This window comes from Tachysurus vachellii, chromosome 6 (genome assembly GCF_030014155.1).
Source record: "Tachysurus vachellii isolate PV-2020 chromosome 6, HZAU_Pvac_v1, whole genome shotgun sequence".
Lineage (NCBI taxonomy): Eukaryota > Metazoa > Chordata > Actinopteri > Siluriformes > Bagridae > Tachysurus > Tachysurus vachellii.
The window spans coordinates 24,781,903-24,803,963 of NC_083465.1; the positions used below are offsets into that span (position 1 = coordinate 24,781,903).

The 22,061-nt window shown below is 38.9% G+C and overlaps 2 protein-coding genes across 5 annotated transcripts in view; both read right to left on the reverse strand.

Moving 5' to 3' along the window:
* Positions 1-18: 18 nt before the first annotated feature.
* On the reverse strand, positions 19-7,591 carry ucp1 (uncoupling protein 1). Its single transcript, XM_060873087.1, has 7 exons — positions 7,432-7,591; positions 6,536-6,669; positions 5,347-5,554; positions 4,815-5,012; positions 4,539-4,640; positions 1,100-1,280; positions 19-700 (listed from the first exon to the last, which is right to left on the reverse strand). The coding sequence occupies exons 2-7, from the start codon at positions 6,659-6,661 to the stop codon at positions 586-588; spliced, it is 930 nt and encodes a 309-aa protein (XP_060729070.1). The 5' UTR covers positions 6,662-6,669; positions 7,432-7,591; the 3' UTR covers positions 19-585.
* A 4,653-nt stretch (positions 7,592-12,244) lies between these two features.
* tbc1d9 (TBC1 domain family, member 9 (with GRAM domain)) overlaps positions 12,245-22,061 on the reverse strand; it is a 46,813-nt gene continuing 36,996 nt past the window's right edge. For all 4 annotated transcript variants that reach the window (XM_060873075.1, XM_060873072.1, XM_060873074.1 and 1 more), the window contains exons 17-22: positions 18,695-18,935; positions 18,520-18,585; positions 17,795-17,881; positions 16,461-16,529; positions 14,911-15,014; positions 12,245-14,337 (exon numbers count right to left, since the gene is read on the reverse strand). In XM_060873075.1, the coding sequence (XP_060729058.1) occupies positions 13,645-14,337; positions 14,911-15,014; positions 16,461-16,529; positions 17,795-17,881; positions 18,520-18,585; positions 18,695-18,935 (1,260 nt within the window). In that variant the 3' untranslated portion in view covers positions 12,245-13,644. The remainder of the gene's footprint in view (positions 14,338-14,910; positions 15,015-16,460; positions 16,530-17,794; positions 17,882-18,519; positions 18,586-18,694; positions 18,936-22,061) is intronic.

Below are 22,061 nucleotides of genomic sequence, written 5' to 3' on the forward strand. Positions count from 1 at the left end.
AGTGGAAGCTAAAAAGCATTTGGTGTACTTTAACTAAATATGTATTTATTTTAGAATAAAAAGTTTGTTTGTCCTCGTAGCTTATGGGCATTTCTATTGCAAGCTCATAGCAATTGAGTGGTGAGTAAACACAGTAAACAGTTCAACATATAATTAAAAACACATTGTCCTTTTTTAAACAAAGGAATCATTAGTATTAATAATAATTATAAAAACAAAGACATGGGCTGTGTTGTGTTGCGTGCAAAGTCACATTGTATGTTTGAGTAGTTTAGTGAGAAGAGGACAAAGTGCAGAAGGTGGCTTTTCATCATCTATCAGCTACAGCCACACCACTGGACCTGTACTTCATAAAGCATTATACACACACACACGCGCACACACACAGAGGCTCAGAGAGAACATGAATTTTCATGCGGTAAACATGAACTGGTTTTCTCTCTCTCAAAACACTGTTCAAAGTGTTTTCCTTCCGTTCAGACTTATAAATTAAGTATTCAGCCGCTTGCTTTTGCTGATTTTCCGCAATCAGTTTTTCTTCATCACAAATGGCAGTGCGTTTAACATAGGAGCAAGAGTCTTTCTCTACATGGGGGCTTCCATCTTCTTTTTAGAGGCCATCATGGCTCTCTTCAGCTGCTCAAACGACACAAACATGACAACGTTCCATGATCCCAGTCTGAGAAATGAAGGCACAAATCTGGAAAGAAATGGACAGAAATACAGATGTATCACAACTGAAACCAAACTGCTGAAAGCTTTGGTTATAGCAGGTATTTAACCTGTATTGTTTAAACATAGCATAAAACATGATGTTTATGAATCTAGGGTTCTGTGCAATGTTTTGTACCTCACACTGTATAAAGGCATATGCTAAATGCTATAAATGTAATTTGCACATCACAACCATATGTGGTTCTTCTCTGAACTGTTGCCAAATAGATGAGAGCCAAGTGTGTGTATGGAAGATCATAACCATCTTCTGCACAGCCTTCACACTTGGTTACATGGCAGCTACATTATTATTATTATTACTCATTCTAAAACGGTTATTATAACTGATTCATTGATCGGATAGACGAAAGTAAGTGTCTCTTACCCTTTGTAGAAGGCTGTAGGTCCTTCTTTTGTCATCATGGTCCAGGCACAGTTGACAGCACTTCTGTATTGACCAGGAGGAGAGTTCATGTAGCGAGTCTTCACCACGTCCACGGGAGAGGCGATGACAGTGGTGATGAACCCGGCGCCGAACGCAGAGACAAAATGACACGGCAGGTTATCTGTAAAGGAACGTTTAACAGTGAGGTGGTGATTTTTACATCATAATAATAATAATGATAAAGGAAGCTACACATTTTGTTTTTATATTCAATCCAATTTATTTTGTATAGCGCTTTTGACAATTCACGTTGTTTCTTTACAGAAGTATAGAAACAGAATAAAAATATGATGTATATATATATGAATGTATTTTTAAATAAAATGCACAACTGCAAGCAAAATACTCAGACAGTGAATAGTTTTAAGCAACGTTTTTAGAAAATAGCAGTGTGACAGTCTTTTTTTAATCTCTTGAACAATCAGGTTGTAGCTATGGTGAGAAGAAAATACACTTGGTGACTGTTCGATCCGAGAATTAATGTTTTTAGATGTTCCTCGGTTATTAGTAGATTAAATAGGCAAAGTTTTGTAGATACCCTCCCTTCACATCCATATGTGCTTGTTCCATACATGTTAGCCCTCCTTTTGCTGTTATAATAACCTCCGATCTTCCAGTCTATTTTGAAACATGGCTGTGGGGATTTGTTCTCATTCAGCCAGGAGCATTAGTGAGGTCAGACTTTGATATACGCGCTTGCTTTGTGCCCAGAACATTATGCTGGAACAGGTATGAACCTCTTAGTTACACCGAAGGGAGCTTAAATGCAGCATAAACAACATCCTACAGTATACTGTACACTTTTTAAAGCAGTGTGTGATGGTTGGGTGTTATAATTTATCTATATAGTTTATCTTCCTTGGACTTGTGTCGTATTAACTGTGGCGGCATACATTCGTGTCATACAAGCAGCTCATTTGTCTTATCTTGATTTTCGGCCAAAGTGAAGACATACAGTACGACCTACTCACTGCAAAAGCAATCTTTATTTCATCTTTATTACTGATGATAAATGTTAAGTAGGTAACAAGCTAGGCTAGCGAGTTAGCTAATACTAGCCAAGACTGCTGTGACCTACACTTGAACTTTATTTACTTGAACGATTGCGGTTTGTGTGGTGGCTGTAGCAGGATATGACGGGTTACAATAAGTCACTCTGAACTCAATGTTATTGATTAAGTTCTGTCAGGAGATTTAAATCTTAAAAAAACATGTTATTCTGCAGAATGTTTAAAAAATAGGGAGCAGAAAATCTATGCAGGACATGCAAAATGCTGCTTTAGGTATTATTCTGTTGCCTTTGCTTTTGTCAGTCAAAGCAGTTCAGGTTTCCGTGTTTCTAGGCAGAAGCGCATTAATGCTGACATTGCTGAACATCTACAATCTGCTGACGCACGTGTAAACAGTCTTCCCTGTTTTTTATAGTCACATTGGTAAATATTAATGAAGCTTGGATTTCTACATGTGCTGTTATATAATGTAACATGCTGTGCAACAGGTCATTCTGTGAAGCGGATTATGCAGACTACAGTGCTTCTGAGGTTCAGCACACCTTATGGCTCTGTCCTATCAGCATTCAGCAATACCTGGCCCATACTGTCCTACTTTAGAGACTTTAGTGTTGGCCCATTGAAAAACTCAGTTTCATCACCATTAAATCTATTTTATGCCCAGTAAACAGAGGTAATATAAATTATAAGATTTTTTTTTTCTTCTTTAGATTAGGCTTTTAAGATTAGAAGTTAGATATAAGTAGTGGAGTAGTGTGTGTGTATGTATTATGTATGTAATATATATATATTACACGTATATAAATAAATCTTTTTTTTAATTATTAAAACTATGGGGGGCACGGTGGCTTAGTGGTTGGCACGTTTGCCTCACACCTCCAGGGTTGGGGGTTCGATTCCCGCCTCCACCTTGTGTGTGTGGAGTTTGCATGTTCTCCCCGTGCCTCGGGGGTTTCCTCCGGGTACTCCGGTTTCCTCCCCCGGTCCAAAGACATGCATGGTAGGTTGATTGGCATCTCTGGAAGATTGTCCCTAGTGTGTGATTGCGTGAGTGAATGAGAGTGTGTGTGTGCCCTGCGATGGGTTGGCACTCCGTCCAGGGTGTATCCTGCCTTGATGCCCGATGACGCCTGAGATAGGCACAGGCTCCCCGTGACTCAAGGTAGTTCGGATAAGCGGTAGAAAATGAGTGAGTGAGTGAGTGAGTGAGTGAGTGAGTATTATAACCAGGGGCGGTTCTAACCCTTTTTTAGGGTGGCTCCAGCCCCCCTGTCTGTGATCTCAGCCACCCTAAAACTATTAAGTATAATTTTTTTCTTTCAAAAATAAAAATTACGTTAAAATGCAGGACGTGTCGTCGATGGGAAAGAAAATTATTTATCACTTTGATCCAAGAGCGAATTTTTTTACTTTGCTTTTATGCGCGTGCGTTGTAGTCTTTCAAAAGTGCTTCATCAGCTGTCTGCTTTATATTAACAGAGAAGCACAGGGACGCGCAGCGTGCACACGCAGTCAGAGCTGGAGGCGTTTATCTATAACGTTAATCGGTGGAAAGCCGCAAAGACGGCAACCAAAAGCAGTGAAATGTCACTATTCTTATTACCAGAGTTGTAGCACAAACAAAATATTAATGCAAACACTCCATTCAATACTAAATAAAAATAATATTTATTGATTTGGTCTTTGTCTTGTGAAATATATATATATATATATATATAATTTTTGGACACTGTTTGTAGAGAATGCACACATACATGAACTGATTTGATTCAAGACTGGCATCATTACATCATGCATTAAATTTTGGTGTCCACTTTTTTCCATTTTAAATAATACCATAACCTTTGGCTTACTATGTAGTCATAATATATAATATAAAACTCTTCTTGTTTTATATTCTCACTTAGGGGTAAAACCGCCCTAAAACCGCCCCGATTATAACCCACAGTATAAAGTCCATATGATAACTGCCTGAGCTCTGCACACAGGCCTGGTGTTTTTTTAGGTATCTTGTGAATGAAGCAATAAAAGTCTTTTTTATCTCACAAGATTTTCTGTATTAGATAATAATCAGTAAATACTTTATTTTTTTTTATCAGCAGGCTGGATAGAGAACAGGAGGTGTGTGTATTTTGACCAATCAGTTGTCGACTTATACAGTCGGATACTGTTGTTGAATTTTGACATATCAAACCGGCCTCAACTGGATTTAAAAGCTTTGTTCTGTTTGGAGGTTGATCCGATCTGAATAATCGCTAATAATGAAACATGCCACATATGAGTTCTATTGTTCGGACTGTTAGCCAATGAGCATCGGTGACATATCAGTGATTTCATCATTACAAAAAATAATATTTAAATAAACATACCTGACATCAGCTTGTGTCCTAGAATGGCTTCTTTGATAAGATCATAAGACACAAGCTCTGTGCAGTTGACTAAGGCATTCCTTGTGATGTTGGGTAGTGTTCCTGAAAGAGTATGAAATAAATTAGTAGAATATTTAATTGAGTACATAATCAGTACACATTTTATCCTGGGAAATCTGGGTTTAAAGAGGGAATACATGAGCGAACTCTGCATACATTATTTTTATGCAATTCACCATAAAACCTATCGGTTTCTGTACAGATTCATCCACAAACCTTTCCAGAGTCCACGCAGGCCCTCCAGGAGGAAGATCTGTCTATATGCCTGCATGGTCCCGTTGTAGCGACGAGCGACTCCCTGCAGGTTCATCTGGGCCTGGAAGCGCACTTTCACCACATCTGTGGGCTGAGCCATAGAAACAGCCATCGCCCCTGTGGTACAGCCGGCCAGAATCCTGATACCTACGTTAGGGTCTGTAGATGGAATGAATGGGCTTATATTAAGACAGAAATATCACTTTCCCATTAGATTTCAGTGAAAAGCTTGAGGTTTAGAAATTTAAAGCTTGAAGTTTTTTAAAATGTTTTGGTTGTCCTATTACTGATGTGATGTGAAGACATAACCTTAACTATAGAAATAGAAATATATTTTTCTTATTTCATTTCTATTCAACAACTATAAATGCAATCCCTTGCTTCTATCCATGTAGTTACTATACAGTAGATAGATTGTTAATTATAATGCCTATAATTATTATCTATAATATTCATATATTCAGTGTGAATTTGCCCTTTTAATCTCACGCACTATCTTTGCCTCCTGTGTAGAAGCTCTTGACGTTGTCGTAGAGGCCAATTCGTATGGATGCAAAGGCCATCTGTCTCTGCAGGCCGGCCACCAGGCCGTTATAGAGCGAGCGAGGCCCCTCTGTTCGCACCATAGTGCTGATCGTCCCAAACACACCACGATATCGGATGTTCTTGGTAGCTTCTACTGCTACTTTCTCACCCTGGATCTGAACACAAAACAAGAAAAAGCACACATCAGAATGTATCTAGGAAATAAAAGGACAGAAAGGACAGAATACCTTACAGGTATTAACAGCAACATTTTGAACAGGTACTGAATGAATAACAATGAATTAGAAACTAGAATTTCTTAAGGTTGTAGTAGCAAAATGTAATGTAATGTTATCGTCTCCTGCACAGATTTTTTAAGATGCATATTTAATGACATAAAGGGTTAGTAGGTTAGTCAAAAAAAACAACAGAAAACACTACTGTCAGCTAATAACCCACAATATTTCCCAGGTGTGATCATAAGGGGAAAATGTCATGAACTGTAACAGCATTACGTTGTTCATTTGTCATATTTAAAAAAAAAATAATAAAAATAATAATAATAATAATCGTGATTTTATTTTACACATCACATATAATGACAATGTCATAATTCTCAATCTACTTTGAGTAATCTATACATCGAAACAAACAATTATTTTTAATAAAAATTTTTAATATAATTTTTACTTTATTCTAAGTTGTTAAATTTGTCTCTAGAGAATCTGTGACATCTCACATCCTTAAAGATAATTTTTTAATTCATTTATTAATCTATCTTAAGTAAGCATTTTATCTTCGTAAGGGTTTTGATATATGATGTAATTCCCAGGAAAACTGAGTGCAAAAATGAAATACACCATGCAGAGCAGGGCAACATACTGTACACACACACACAGAGACACACTCATTCTGTTAGAATCTTATTATTGTATATCAGACAGCGTCTAACCGGAATGTTCACAAGCCCTGTTATGCAAAATGTCTCACTGATGCAAAGCAGGTAATGAGGCACTTCATTATCAAATCAGTATAGACTCAAAGGGTTCAAATGTCACAGCAATGTTCAAGTGCATAGTGTATTTTAGCATATGTAACAGGTTACTCTTGGAATCACACACTGATTTAGAGCACTGGACTGTGTGCGCGTTGCATACCTGTAGCCTGACTTTAGCCGTGTCCAGAGGGAAGGTGACGAGGTCGGCGATGCAGGCTGCAGTACCTGCACTCAGTACCTTCACTCCCAAAGGAGGAGGAACATCAGATGGCTTCAGTCCCACCATGATCACAGCTTCATGCACAGAGAACAGAATCACAAGTACTCAATTAAGAGGAGAAAGATTTTATATTATGTATTTTAAGCAATGATAATATAATTTAACAGTATTAAACATTAAGGAACTGATGGCTTGTAGAATGCAACTGAAGAAAGTAAAAAAAAAAAAAAATAAATCCTTAACATCTTGAATATTAATCTTTTTTTTTAAGCTTATAGATTATCAACCTCATTTCTAAGCCTTATTTCTTCTTTACTTTATTAAGCTTATCAAATAAAGAAGCCTAATTTTATCAGATAAATATTATTTTCAAGTATTTTTTTGTAAGCAAAATGAGTTACACAATTTCCTTACTTCCTCAAATAAATTAGTTTAGTAGTTTTATTAACAGTTTGCTTCTTTCCTTGTTAAATTTTCTAACAAATCAGATATATTATTTCATTATACATTATTTCATTCTAAAATACAACACATTTACAAATTTTGTGAAAGTAGACTGTTGTTTTATTCTTAAAACAATAAATAAAAAAAACCCTAAAAATTCTAGACTAAAATTTTGATTTTAAAACGTTTATAGTATTAAAACCTTTTGTAGTCGACACTCTTTTCAAACTCGTATTAAGTGCAAGGCAAATGTGCAAAGCGAATGGTGTCATAATTTAGATGAATCATCGTCTGGATTTAAAACCAGGTCTAATCCATGTTTAGGAAAAGTGTCACTGAGTGTGTTATGATAATCTAGAGAATAGAGATGTAAAGAATGAGATGTTACTTACATTTGTAGTCTAGTGCTCAGGTAATCCCTTTCAAGATGGTGGTTTTGTGTCTGGAGCAGACAGTTTAGATTAAAGCTTGAGAAAGACAGATTAATCTCTCCCTCTTTATATAATCCATCATTTCTGCAGACACTTGAAGAGGCGTTTCTCTGCGTTCACAGCTGAACGCAAAGTCCAACCACAAATACAGTGTCAATGTCCAATTTAGTGCTGGCTTAGATACACACACAGTTCTCAAGAGACACACAAGCTAAAAACACCTTCCCCTAGGAAATTGTAAAAGCTTTAACTCTTTGGCTGCAATGTGATTTATTGTTAATGTTCACATTGTATAGATTTGATCTAGTGTTTGTCTTAAAGTGCATCAAAAAGTTATTACTTAAAAATAAATAATGACTGTTTGCTCAATGTGATTTGCAACAGGCCAGGAGGCTCACCCGAGCTCTCAGCCAATCACTGCTCAGCTCTCAGACCAAACACTCTGGGCTTTAAATGGATGATTGGACGCCCAGTGGACTGATGTTTATTGCCTATTATGAGCGTGCTCATACAGGTGTGAGTACCTGGTTTTACTTTTCTTGCATCTTTAACTTTCTTAGGCAACCCATTTCTATACAGTTTGAACTAAGTCATTTCATCAGGTAAAATAAATGTTTAAAAACAGCACAAATATCTTCACTCACTCACTCATTTTCTACCGCTTATCCGAACTACCTCGGGTCACGGGGAGCCTGTGCCTATCTCAGGCATCATTGGGCATCAAGGCAGGATACACCCTGGACGGAGTGCCAACCCATCGCAGGGCACACACACTCTCATTCACTCACACAATCCGGACAATTTTCCAGAGATGCCAATCAACCTACCATGCATGTCTTTGGACCGGGGGAGGAAACCGGAGTACCCGAAGGAAACCCCCGAGGCACGGGGAGAACATGCAAACTCCACACACACAAGGCGGAGGCGGGATTGAACCCCCAACCCTGGAGGTGTGAGGCGAACATGCTAACCACTAAGCCACCGTGCCCTCCACAAATATCTTCTGATACAATACGTTTTACTGGTGAAACTTTTTCTCCAGACATTTTTAGGGATTTTTATTTTATTAAGAACACTAACTTACTCTTATGAGATTTTCCTTTTTATGCATTTATTAATTCAAGCAAAGTTATTATTATAACTAAAACTCATAACTACTAAATCTACCTTGTAAAAATCTATTGCAATGGATGCTTCTTTCAACCCCAAGTTCAGTAAGTGATATAAAATCACCACACATGCTCACAAGTATAAAAAGAAATCTCTCTATATAATGTAGATACATTATATAGAGAGATTTCTTTTTATACTTGTTGCTGTGTCAATTGACAAACATATCTAATTGTTAAATCTATAACACTGACACTATACAGTGCTCTGTTTTGAACAGAAACATATACAGTACATCACTTGTCATAATTAGCTTTTTAGGTCGTTGCTTACAAAAGACTGTTGGTCAAAATTTACTTATTTCTTACTTCTGACTTTCTAGTTAAGCTGAATTCGGTATATATCTACCATTTGAATGTAAATTTTCACTTAAAATTAGTACAAAAATGTCAAGAATGATAGAAAGGGTCTATTATAGTCATATATTCAATATTCATGAAGATATCTTCTAAAATATAGTTTGCAGTGTAACAAAAAATGAGTCAATATGAGTTGTTAACTGTATGTTTGGACCATCCCTGCGTTGCCATTTAATATAGTAATAATTCCATTACAAGACCATTTCCATCAAAATTTTGGAAATATGCTATTTGGAAAATATACACGTTATAAATATACACTATATGGCTGAAGGTTTGTGGATTCCTGGCCATCACATCCATAAGTGGTTCTTCACCAACCTGTATCCACAAAGTTGCAAGCATACAATTGTATTTCCCTTACTTAAAGGTACAAACCTTTTCCAGAGTTATATTCTGCCTGTGCACAAAGTGAGCTCCATGAAGACTTGATTTCCCAAAGTTGGATTGGAAGAACTTGAGTGTCCTGCATAGAGCCTTGACCTCAACCAAAGTGAATACCTTTCTGATAAACTAGAACACTTGACTGCACCCCAGACCTCCTCGCTGACATCATTGCCTGATCTCAATTTTCTCTTGTGGCTGAATGAACCCAAACCCAGACACTAACACAAAATCTAGTGGAAAGCCTTCCCAGAAGAGATTTACATTTACATTTACATTTACAGCATTTGGCACATGCCCTTATCCAGAGCGACTTACTGTACATTATCTCATTTTTATACAACTGAACAATTGAGGGTTAAGGGCCTTGCACAGGGGCCCAACAGTGGCAACTTGGTGGACCTGGGATTGAATGTAGCCAAACACCCTAACAACTAGGCTACCACATGCCCTACAAGAGATGGACCTAAATCTGTTCAACACACACATATGGGTGAGATGGGACAGGTCAAAATGGTCTTGTATACTGCATATATTCCACAGCATTTATGCAAAGAGTAAATGTATAGCGGTGTTGATTTACTATATTATGATATCTTGATTTTTAACTAATGCTATAGACAACCGTGTTATTTTAATCTAAATACAGGAAGGAGGTAAACATGTTAATACCAGTCAAAGCCTGCTTCAGAGAGAGAGCACCCGAATGACGTCTGTGACTGAAGTTCACCAGGAGACAGATAACGCTCTTGCTTCACTGCATGTTTTCTCAATGGAGTGACTACGTAAGAAGTACTCACTTATGACCTTCTCACTGTTGCAAGAGTTTAACTGTTGGCCCTGAATAACTAACCACTGGCCACTGACTGATTACAAGATTGTAGACACCTGTGATGCTAATTAGTGGACACACCTTGAATTATCATGTCCCTTTGGACATATTATTTTCAGTCTTTTCTAGGGGGACCATCATTTTTGTCTAGGCCTGTTCCATGAGTTTATTTTTTTAAATAATTCCGTTGAAGCATGGTTGAAAAGCAATGTCTGACTTTCATTGGTTAACATTCATAGAATTTTTATTTATTATTACTTTTGTCAGATTAAAGTTTTTTTCTGTGACCATTGTGAGTTTTTCTTTCATTGACCGAAGGGTACCAACAATTTTGTCCACGTGTGTACTGTAGGTGGTACTGCTTCCTGTTATGTCAGTATGCCTTCTGAGACGTTTGTCTGAATATCTTGTTAACCGTAGGATTGTAGGAGCATTAATATCTGCCATTTCTTAAACAGAAGCTATGGATAAAAATTACATTTTAAACAATTAATTAGCTCAAACATATTTGGTCCTTAAAGCTTGCCACGGTGCTACAACCACAAAAAGTGTCTCTAAACTTCAGGCACAAATACATGCCTTATGAATTAACATTATAAAAATAAAAACACCACTATAACCAATTGTTTGTTGAGCAATATAAGCATTTGCCCCATAACTGATAAAAAAAAGTGCTTAGTAATATATTCAGTGTTTTTTCTATGTCTGTTGACTGTTTCTTTAACTTTACCAGTATTTCCTGCCGCTGAGTTTTAATTTTAATCCGTGTCAACAACTGAGGCTCCCTGAACTGCTCATAATTTACCAGGAAAAAATCCTGAAACTGCTGAGCTCAACTGTTTACTACAAAAGAGCATCAACCTATAACTAATACACTCTGTCCTGAACTCAAACATGAGCTGAATCCCTGAGTACTGTGAATGAATTTGTGCAGCTGACTCAGCAACCTTAGTGTAGACAGACTTACTAATCAGATGAGGAAACACGGTGATAAATGCATCTGTGTCTTTAACTAATTAACGTATGGTGAGAAACATATCTGAGGTCTGTTATGACAAATTCCAAAGAGTTCATGAACATAGTGTCAACTTCAGTGTCAGCCGGTTAAATACGAAGAAATGTAAATAATGAGTGCTGTCAAACGGGCAAACAAACTGGGAATGGGCTCGAGGAAACTGGACTGCCCTGATTGGCTGATCAGACCAACACCCAGAACTGCATCATCGACTGGGTGGAAAGAAAGCGAGTCAGTTCATCTGACTCAAACTCAGCTGACCAATAAGAGATGACTCTTTTTACTCCTCCTTATCTATCAAACTACCTCTACACAAACACACATCTATCAATCTGTCTGTCTGTCTGTCTGTCTAAGAAATTGTTATTAATCTTTTTTTCAATTAAATCATTCTCTGCATTTGGTTTCTACACCTTCAAATACTGATTAATTAACAGCATTTCTACCACAGCACTGTTATACAGTAAATACATAGCGATTAGTGGATTTCCTCGAGTCCTGCCTTCGACACCGGTGCAACGTTTGCATGTTCCCCACTGTACATCTGAGGTTTATTCCAGGTACCCTGATTTTCTCCCCTAGATAGCATTGTGGACATATTGGGATCTCTAAATTGTCTGTATTGTGTCCTTGTGTGCAAGTGTGCCCAGTGGTCCCCTGGGAAAAAAGCACCAGGTTCCCTGCGACCCTGTGTAGGGTAGTGGGTTAAAAAAAATGGATGGATGGATATTAATGCACCCTAATAAATTACTGCATCTGTTTCGACTTGCAATAGGGACGATGAGCTAGTCAATTTCTGCAGTGTTATTTTAAAATAATCAGTGTAGCTGCATGTCGTGTTGATCCTCACCACACCACTCCATTGTGGTTTTATTTTTCTATAACAATGTGTTATTTCAAATGTAATAAATCTCTCACACGTAGCCTTTAAAGTTTTAATTCAGAACTCGGACAGAGCAAAGCCCACATCAGTGAAGGGAAAATGGAAAAATAATAACCAGATCACGCACTTACTGATAGCATAATAATCTTTTGTACTTTTTAATTATTTGGAGCAAATCTATACAGGACAGTTAAAACAATTCACAGAGGAACTACTAAAAACAGCAGCATTAAAATGATTTTTTTAAAAAAAGCTTACATGATAGTGGAAAGTCATGCCACATGCGTGTGATGGTGAGAAAAGAAATAGAGAAAAGTGGAGAATAAATAGGAATTAAACTTCAGAGAAGATATCTGGTGTTTTACTGTATGTATGGATGTTATGTAAAAGAGTGAGTGAGAGCACTATGCCACCTATAGTAAAATACAGTACATCGTTAGATGAGTTACAGCGAAGAAAAGAACTCAAAGTGCAAGGTGCCAGAAACTGAAAAATGACAGACAGCATAGTGGATAGATGAGGAATCCTAGACTGTTTCCTCTCCAACACATATTGCACTGTTCAAGCCATAGGCGCTCTACAGTACCTAGTGCATTATTTGTTGAATAAGGAGACACAGACATAGTAGACTGTAAATGTCTGGAAGTATTAATACAGAGATTTCCAACAGGAGAGCGTCGAATCAGAGACAAATCAGTCATGCTTAGTCGTTACAGCAGGGAATCCGATCATTTCAGTTCTCTTTCTCCACTTCCAGTCTCATGGCTTCTCCTATGTCCTTCTGTACATTCAAAATATATCACTGTGCTTAAAGGAACAGCGTCACTCAGAAATGCTTCTCTTAGCCAAATCTAAACAGTTAGCATCCCAAAAGCAGCATTTTTGGAGTGAAGTATTCCTTTAAGTCTACTCAACCGAGTTCCTTTTCACATCTCAAAGGACACTGGTCACTCCCTGAATAGGCAATCAGTATAAGTGTAGACATGACACGACTATACACAGTCTACCTATTTTACATACTGTTAAATAGCAACATTATTACCCCATATAAAGTACACCAAGCATATAATGTATGTGCGCAAGTCCTTCCCGGCTTTTTGCAGATTAAAAAGATGAGAATCTGTTCGGTCCCGTTTCAAAGAGCGAGGATCGTTCACAGTCCTTCTGGGCCAGAATATCAAACTCTTCTTGGTGAATTCACATTAGAGAAAATACGCAGCCAAGAGCCACTTGTTCCTTTCTGAAATATCCAGTGTCTCTGAGAAATATACAGAATTTAAATAGATTAAGAAAAGGGTAGTTGAGACGATGACTGTGCATATGCTGATTTTTAAACGTGGCATTGATACAGATCAACCATTTGTAGCATTTTTTTGCTTGTGTAGATGTAGTTTGGTAGCGTTTACTCCAGTGTTTGAAAACTTTTTTGAGTTTGTGGTCTCATTTTGTTCATGTTTGTAACATTGACGTAAACTTTAAAGGTTAACACGAACGGATGTCAGTTTTTACAGAGTGTTTATCCAGATGAAGTTTAGCCAGAAAGAGAGATCTCGTAATCGCTGACGGACGTGTGCGTCTGTCCCCCTTTACGCACGTTCTTAGCGTTTGCGATGCGAGCCACGATATCTACAGGTTTCTCAAAGTAGCGCACCAAAGCTTGTTCAGTGAGCACTGAGGCCAGAAACTGCTCAAAGGTTATAGCCCAGTCTTTATCGATACTGGCGCTGTGTGGGATCCCATCTCCTCCAGCACCGCTGCGTACCAACACCGTGTCCTCAGCAATGTCCTCACACTGAAGCTTCTCGTCCATCTCGTGCGATCCGGCGCTCAGCACCGAGTACGAGGACACCGATGTGTCGTCTTTGGTCTCGTCGTCAGAGACGAGCATGGCCGAGGACGCACCGGTGTCTTTGGGTGATTCGTCCAGTTTGATATCCTCCATCGGTGCCGTGTTGGGGAGCTTGTCATCAACGGAGCGGTTTAATGAATTCTCCAGATTCCTCTGCTGCTTCCTGCGTCTTGCGGTGGCCCGATACTCATCTTCGTCCTCCTCCTCATCATCGGCGTCATCCTGCTTGCTGGAGGGGCTGCAAAAGAGCTTTCCCACCTCCCCCATCTCTAGCAGCAGGCTGGTCACCGTGGCCGTGGCGTGGTACAGCTCCTGCTCGTTAGCATCTTCACTAAACATGTTATACAGCGTCTTACACAGCTCGATGAACTGACCCTGAGAGACAGAGCGAGGGGAAAAAAAAACAAGAGGGCAAAGTAGGAGGGCCAGGGTGAGAAGATGAGGACAAGGAGGTTGGGGGGGGGGGGGGGGGGGTAAATTGAGGGAAGAGAATAGAAGTAAGAGATGAAGAGGAAGAAATTGAGTAAAAATGGAGCGATAGAGTGAGAGGAGGGAAAAGGCAGGAAAGTAAAGGGAGAAAAGAAGTGTAGGAGAGAATAGGAGTTAGAGGTGAAGAAGGAGAGATGACATGGAAAGAGAGAAATGAAAATAGTTGTAAAAGGAGAGGTAGAACCAGAGATGAGAGGATAAATAGAGATAGAAGGAGGGAAAATTACGTTGAAATTAGGAGACACAGAGAGAGTAAACAGGGGGGAGAGATGAGGAAAATTGAAGATGAGGAAGAAGATGTGGTAGATTGAGGGAAAGAGAGCAAGAGAATGTGAAAGAGAGAGATAGAAAAAGGAGAAAGATTATTGTTAATTATGAAGGACTGCTTTAACACGTTGTAATCATGTTGTAAAGTAAACTGCTCGAATATGGAAAATGAAAAAGAAACTATTTGGGTACCTGGTTGAGTTTTGGGAGATCCTTCATGTTCTCGGTTTTAGATTTCGTCTCCTGGTTCCACAGGCGCAGGTACGTACGATAATCCTGCGTCTGCATTTTCTTCACTGCAGCCATGAAAAAAAAAAAAACATCTAAGTCACGAACCAGAGATTACATTTGAAAAAGGATTTATTGCAGCATGTTAGTGTTCTCATTAAAGTTTAAACCTAGCACTGAGTTCTGACATGGTGTATGATTAAACAGATCAAACGGACATGAAAGACGTTACAAATACACGCTACGGCCCAAAAGAGCAAATCGTTCATGCTTCTATTACATGCCGCTATTTCACATACAATATCATGTTAAAGCAACAACTATTTTGATCTCAGTCCAAATCTTCCTTTCAGGCCTGAATATGCTAGTTTTTCCTGCCACTAGTATCTGCTAAGGGAGGTTTATGGCCAAGTTTGTTATCATCCAAAGTACATGTTAAGCATGGCACGCTCGTCATTAGTTGTATAATATCTCTAACAATTCAGTTTATTTGTATATCGCTTTTAACAATTCACATAGCCTCAAAGCAGCTTTACAGAAGCATAGAAATGTTTAAAGTTTAAACTTAAGTTACTATTTATCTCTAAAGTCTCTCCCTAATGATCAAGCCTGAGATGACGGCGACGAGGAAAAACTCCCTGAGATGATATGAGGGAGAAACCTTGAGAGGAACCAGACTCAGAAGTGAACCTCATCCTCATTTGTGTGACACTGGGCAGGAAATAATGTCAATGTAAATAATGTCATTTCTACAACAGTTTGTAGTCGAGTGGGAACAATACAACAGACCTGCATATACTACACGCGTATGAAAACGTCATACTATCACCACAATCATATTCAAAGACTGACTGAATTTTGAATGAAAGCAATGAAGAAATTATTCAAAGTTTATTCTGCGTAGACTTCAGGTTTTTTTTTTCAGTGCATGTTAACAATAAAAAAATTTTTAAAAGTACAAGAAAAAAAACATAAGCCAGGATTGAAAAATGTAGGGCATGTTGTTATAAAAAAAAATAAATAAATAAAAAAAAATCAACTGTGGTGTGATACAGTATGATGTGCAGCACAATGCTACTGAAGGCGACTGTTTCCTATAACAGAGTTTTATTCCTCTAAAGTTTGACACAGTTTTGTCCACAAAACAAATTTTCTCCTGTTATACTTATCACGTGAAATTAATAAGACAAAAATGGTAGCTTGTCACGTCCCAGAGAAACTGAAACTTTATTATTATTATTACTATTATTATTTTTATTATTATTATTATTATTATTATTATTGTTGCCTAAATTGTCTTTTTAAAATTCTTATGATCAGGTAAAATCTAGAGAGGTCCTGAGGATTGTCTGTCTGTCTGTCTATCCATCTATCCATCCATCCATCCCTGAACCTTGTTGTTCTTATTTGTGGCCAAAAATATGTAAAGTATGTTGAACGACCACCAGATTGCGCTAATGAACTCCAAGCACTTGTGCGTGCTTTCGTGCATGCAGGTCTTTTTCATTTCCTACCTTTTTCATTCTTGAACGTGACTCTGACAAAACCATCATCTTTCTCACTTCTGCTCCTAGAGACCAGTCCTGTGTGTGAGTGAACATATAGTTATTATATATAGACTGAACAAATCAAGATCTGAACAAAAGTTAATACAGTGATATTTAAATCATTAAAAAAAAATTAATTCTACTATAATTACCTATTTAAAGTATAATATATATTCAGGATGAAAAGAAAATTCACACGTTTGTTTGTGAAGTTGTGGGACCGTGTAGTGTATACTGGAGTGTTGGGCGTCACAATCCACAGCTATCAAGCTCTCAGACTATTAGACTTCACAAAGTGCAGACCTTGCAGGTCATCTATGAAAGATCCTGAACATGTGATCAGATGCTCTATGTACGACATCGACTGATTCAACAGGAGGAGTGAGGTGTGTCATGCTGGATTGCAGTGAAAATCAGCACCCACACAACATTTGTTTGTGGTTCATTCATTCATTCATTCATTTTCTACCGCTTATCTGAACTATTCTCGGGGAGCCTGTGCCTATCTCAGGCTTCATCGGGCATCAAGGCAGGATACACCCTGGACGGAGTGCCAACCCATCGCAGGGCACACACACTCATTCACTCACGCAATCACACACTACGGACAATTTTCCAGAGATGCCAATCAACCTACTATGCATGTCTTTGGACCGGGGGAGGAAACCGGAGTACCCGGAGGAAACCCCCGAGGCACAGGGAGAACATGCAAACTCCACACACACAAGGCGGAGGCGGGAATTGAACCCCCAACCCTGGAGGTGTGAGGCAAACGTGCTAACCACTAAGCCACCATGCCCCTTGGACTTTCTTTCTTTAAGTTAATGTGTTGTGCAGATTGCAACCTCTGGTGTTCAAACGGTGCAACTGCATTACACAACATTTACATTTATGCCATTTAGCAGACGCTCTTATCCAAAGCCACGTATAAAGTGCTTTGAAGTCTCTAGCACTGAATATATTAACACTGATTCACTAGGTTACAGACTTGGAATACCATCAACCTCAAACTCTGTTCAGGGATTTTTTGCTTCATGATGCTTCCTGTCACAGTGTAACAATTCACGTAAAACAATAATCACGGCTTTATTCACTATATTCTATTTATTAATTAATTACTTTGCCTTTATATCTAAAGGGGACATTTCTGAGGACATGCTGCACTGAAAAACAGAAAATAAAAATATCTGCAGAATAAAACTCCAGACAGCGAACACAACACTAAACAATCTAGACACTGAACACGAGGCGACAGCACTGTCAGCGTTTACGCGCTGTGTATCGTGTGTGTGTGTGTGTACCATTGGAAGTCTCAGGGGTGATGTCCTCAAAGAAGTACTGTGTGGCCTCAAAAGCCGAATCGGGCTCATCCTGCTCGTGAGGCACATCTGAGAGGTAAAAAAAGAGAGGGTGATAAAAATGAGCACTACCGTCTGATGGGAAGTCCCAATCTTTCAGTAGAGCTGTGTGAGGTAGCCGAAAATATCTTTTAGCACTACACAGAGATGGCGTCTTTATTAGCATAGTAAATTTAAGCTGTGAAAGACAGGCCTGCTTTAATTAAACAAACACTTTTTTCATGTAACTGACATGAATGGTAGATGCTCAGGATTAAGGATTTAACCGTTGTGTAATTCTTGAGGAGATTTTTATTAAAATCCTATGGAAGGAGTCTCCAGTGCCAGTCCTCTGAAATAGACGGAAGTCTTAAGCATTCATAGTTACACAACTTTATTAATAAATACATAATAAATAATAACTTCTTTTTCAGATTTTCATAGGCACAGACAGATGGAAAGAGGGGGGGGGGGGGGGGACAAACAATGAGAGATATGCAGAGATGGAAAGAGAGAAAGAAGAATATATATATATATATATACACACACACACACACACACACACACACACAGAGAGAGAGAGAGAGAGAGAGAGAGAGAGAGAGAGAGAGAGAGAGAGAGAGAGAGAGAGAGAGAGAGAGAGAGAGGACCGCACTATGACACACACACACACACACACCCTGCTTTACCTGGCAGTATGTGCATCTTGTAGAGGAGCTTTAGTTTCTCAGTCAGGTCACCATGGCACAAGACACCTACAACACAGAACAGCTGCACATAAACATGCTGAACATCTTCACACACCTAAACGCTCAACATTGGAGCTTTAACATTAACAATAACATTTCAGGCAAATATGCTCACCGAGGCCATTAATGAACTCTCTGAAGTTGATGAGCGCATCTGCGTTATGGTCGAGCATGCGGAAGAAGCGGACGGCAAGGCCATCGGTGTGAGTGCCACTGGCCCAGGGAAAGAGCACCGAGAACAGCCCCTTAAACTGCTCCAGGTCCATGCGGTACTGCTCCAAGTAGGGCAGGCTCGGGTCATGACGGTCCATCGGGTTACTCGTGCCACCCCAGTAACAGCTGGTCAGGTGTTCGGCCTGGAGAGTTCAGCAAAGGAGCAAAAGCTTTACAATGTTTTCCCTGAAATACAAAACATGATATACAGAGCAAGCAAACAGAGATATGTCCAGCAGTACTGTGTCCAGCAATATCTCACTGCAGTACAGAGATATGACCAGCAGTAGTGTTAGCAGTATCTCACTGCAGTACAGAGATATGTCCAGCAGTATTGTGTTAGCAGTATCACACTGTAGAACAGAGATATGTCCAGCAGTATTGTGTTAGCAGTATCACACTGTAGAACAGAGATATGTCCAGCAGTAGTGTGTTAGCAGTATCACACTGTAGAACAGAGATATGTCCAGCTGTAGTGTGTTAGCAGTATCACACTGTAGAACAGAGATATGTCCAGCAGTAGTGTGTTAGCAGTATCACTCTGCAGTACAGAGATATGTCCAGCTGTAGTGTGTTAGCAGTATCACAGCAGTAGTGTGTTAGCAATATCACAGCAGTAGTGTGTTAGCAGTATCACAGCAGTAGTGTGTTAGCAATATCACAGCAGTAGTGTGTTAGCAGTATCACACTGCAGTAGTGTGTTAGCAGTATCACACTGCACTAGTGTGTTAGCAGTATCACACTGCACTAGTGTGTTAGCAGTATCACACTGCACTAGTGTGTTAGCAGTATCACAGCAGTAGTGTGTTAGCAGTATCACTGTAGAACAGAGATATATCCAGCAGTAGTGTTAGCAGTATCACACTGAAAAACAGACATATTTCCAGCAGTAGTGTGTTAGCAGTATCACACTGTGGAACAGAGGTATGTCCAGCTGTAGTGTGTTAGCAGTATCATACTATAGAACAGTTATGTTCAGCTGTAGTGTGTTAGCAGTATCACACTGTAGAACAGAGTTATGTTCAGCTGTAGTGTGTTAGCAGTATCACACTGTAGAACAGAGTTATGTTCAGCTGTAGTGTGTTAGCAGTATCACACTGTAGAACAGAGGTATGTCCAGCTGTAGTGTTAGCAGTATCACACTGTAGAACAGAGGTATGTCCAGCTGTAGTGTGTTAGCAGCATCACACTGTAGAACAGAGATATGTCCAGCTGTAGTGTGTTAGCAGTATCACACTGTAGAACAGAGGTATGTCCAGCTGTAGTGTGTTAGCAGTATCACACTGTAGAACAGAGATATGTCCAGCTGTAGTGTGTTAGCAGTATCACACTGTAGAACAGAGGTATGTCCAGCTGTAGTGTTAGCAGTATCACACTGTAGAACAGAGGTATGTCCAGCTGTAGTGTGTTAGCAGTATCACACTGTAGAACAGAGATATGTCCAGCTGTAGTGTGTTAGCAGTATCACACTGTAGAACAGAGATATGTCCAGCTGTAGTGTGTTAGCAGTATCACACTGTAGAACAGAGGTATGTCCAGCTGTAGTGTGTTAGCAGTATCACACTGTAGAACAGAGGTATGTCCAGCTGTAGTGTGTTAGCAGTATCACACTGTAGAACAGAGATATGTCCAGCTGTAGTGTGTTAGTAGTATCACACTGTAGAACAGAGATATGTCCAGCTGTAGTGTTAGCAGTATCACACTGTAGAACAGAGATATGTCCAGCTGTAGTGTGTTAGCAGTATCACACTGTAGAACAGAGATATGTCCAGCAGTAGTGTGTTAGCAGTATCACACTGTAGAACAGAGATATGTCCAGCAACTTCATTAATTGCTGCAAATTGCACGATTGTCAAATTCCAATAAAAATGACACCACATTTGAATCACCTACATAAACTATAATGAAATGAGTCTATAACATTATACTGCATTACTGTTAAACTGCTATACTACATACTGCATGGATGTTTGCAATATTAAACTGAAATCTGTCACCTTCTTCAGCAAAATCCCATCGGAATCAAAATGATGATTAAGTTTGGCATCTTGATAAGTTTCCTTGTTACAGCACATTTTCCTTTTGTGCAATTTATATTTCCTACATTAGCAAGAAGCCACGTAAAAATCCTTAAAAAACGTAAACAGGGTCCTAAACCGGACAGCTGGACAGCTTTCTTTGTCTGTAGCTGAATTAAGAGAACTAACTGTCATATAGTTGAATTAACTGTTATAAAATGAGTGATTTCAATAGATCCTGTTGGATACACTTTATTTAATTTTATTTTATTTTATGTTACTTTACGTTGTTTATGACATGCATTTCTTTACATTACATTTCCTTCATCAAACTAGAAGCATTACATCACCAAAAGGTTAAAGAAACAAAATGTTTTTCTACATTTACAGCATTTAGCAGACACCCTTATCTTACAACTGAGCAACTGAGGGTTAAGGGCCTTGCTCAGGGGCCCAGCAGTGGCAGCTTGGTGGACCTGGGGTTCGAACCCATGACCTTCCGATCAGTAGCCCAACACCTTAACCACTGAGCTACCACATCCCTCAGTTTCTAGTGGTACAATAAGTAGAATGTGGGCTTTTAAACATTTGAATGTGTATTACTGTGCTTTGCATGAAGAAATAATATAGACCGCTATTGCTAGCAAACTTATTTGACACTGACATCTATGTGCCAGGTTTGCAGGATATGAATTATATTTCCCACAAATCCCAAATCCGTATTCATTAATTCTTTTGTCAGTTTGCTTTTAGGATTAGTTTGAAGCCTCATTCAGGCGCCGTGATTTACTGCAGTGAAGCAAGCTGCTGCTTTGTCTCGACTTGTTGCTATGGTGCAGTGCTTCCTACACACATGTTCAGAGTAATGACTGATGGTGTGTCTCAAACAGCTCCCTAGCTCCCTAATCAGAATATTGTGTACACGAGCTAGGGACCCCTGTACAAGACCCCTGGCTGCTGGAACTTCACTACTTGGGACACCGATGACCCAATTTCCAGCAACATTCTAATTTTCACTGTAAAAACCCCAAAAAAATTTTGGTAATACAGGATTTTATAAAAATCATTAAGCACTTAAAAACTGTTAGACATTTAAAACCTTATATACGGAAAATTAGATACAGTTAAATTCGCTAATCTAATCATTTCTGGCATTTAGCAGACACTCTTATCCAGAGTGACTTACATTTTTATTTCAATTTATACAACTGAGCAACTGAGGGTTAAGGGCCTTGCTCAGGGGCCCAGCAG

Excerpts from the sequence above, each read along its gene's own strand:
- ucp1 (XM_060873087.1), bottom strand. The coding sequence starts at position 6,661 with ATGGTGGGACTGAAGCCATCTGATGTTCCTCCTCCTTTGGGAGTGAAG. Across the intron at positions 5,013-5,346 it reads CTACACAGGAGGCAAAGATA|ACCCTAACGTAGGTATCAGG; the intron begins GTGCGTGAGATT and ends TTCCATCTACAG. Across the intron at positions 4,641-4,814 it reads CCTGCGTGGACTCTGGAAAG|GAACACTACCCAACATCACA; the intron begins GTTTGTGGATGA and ends ATACTCTTTCAG.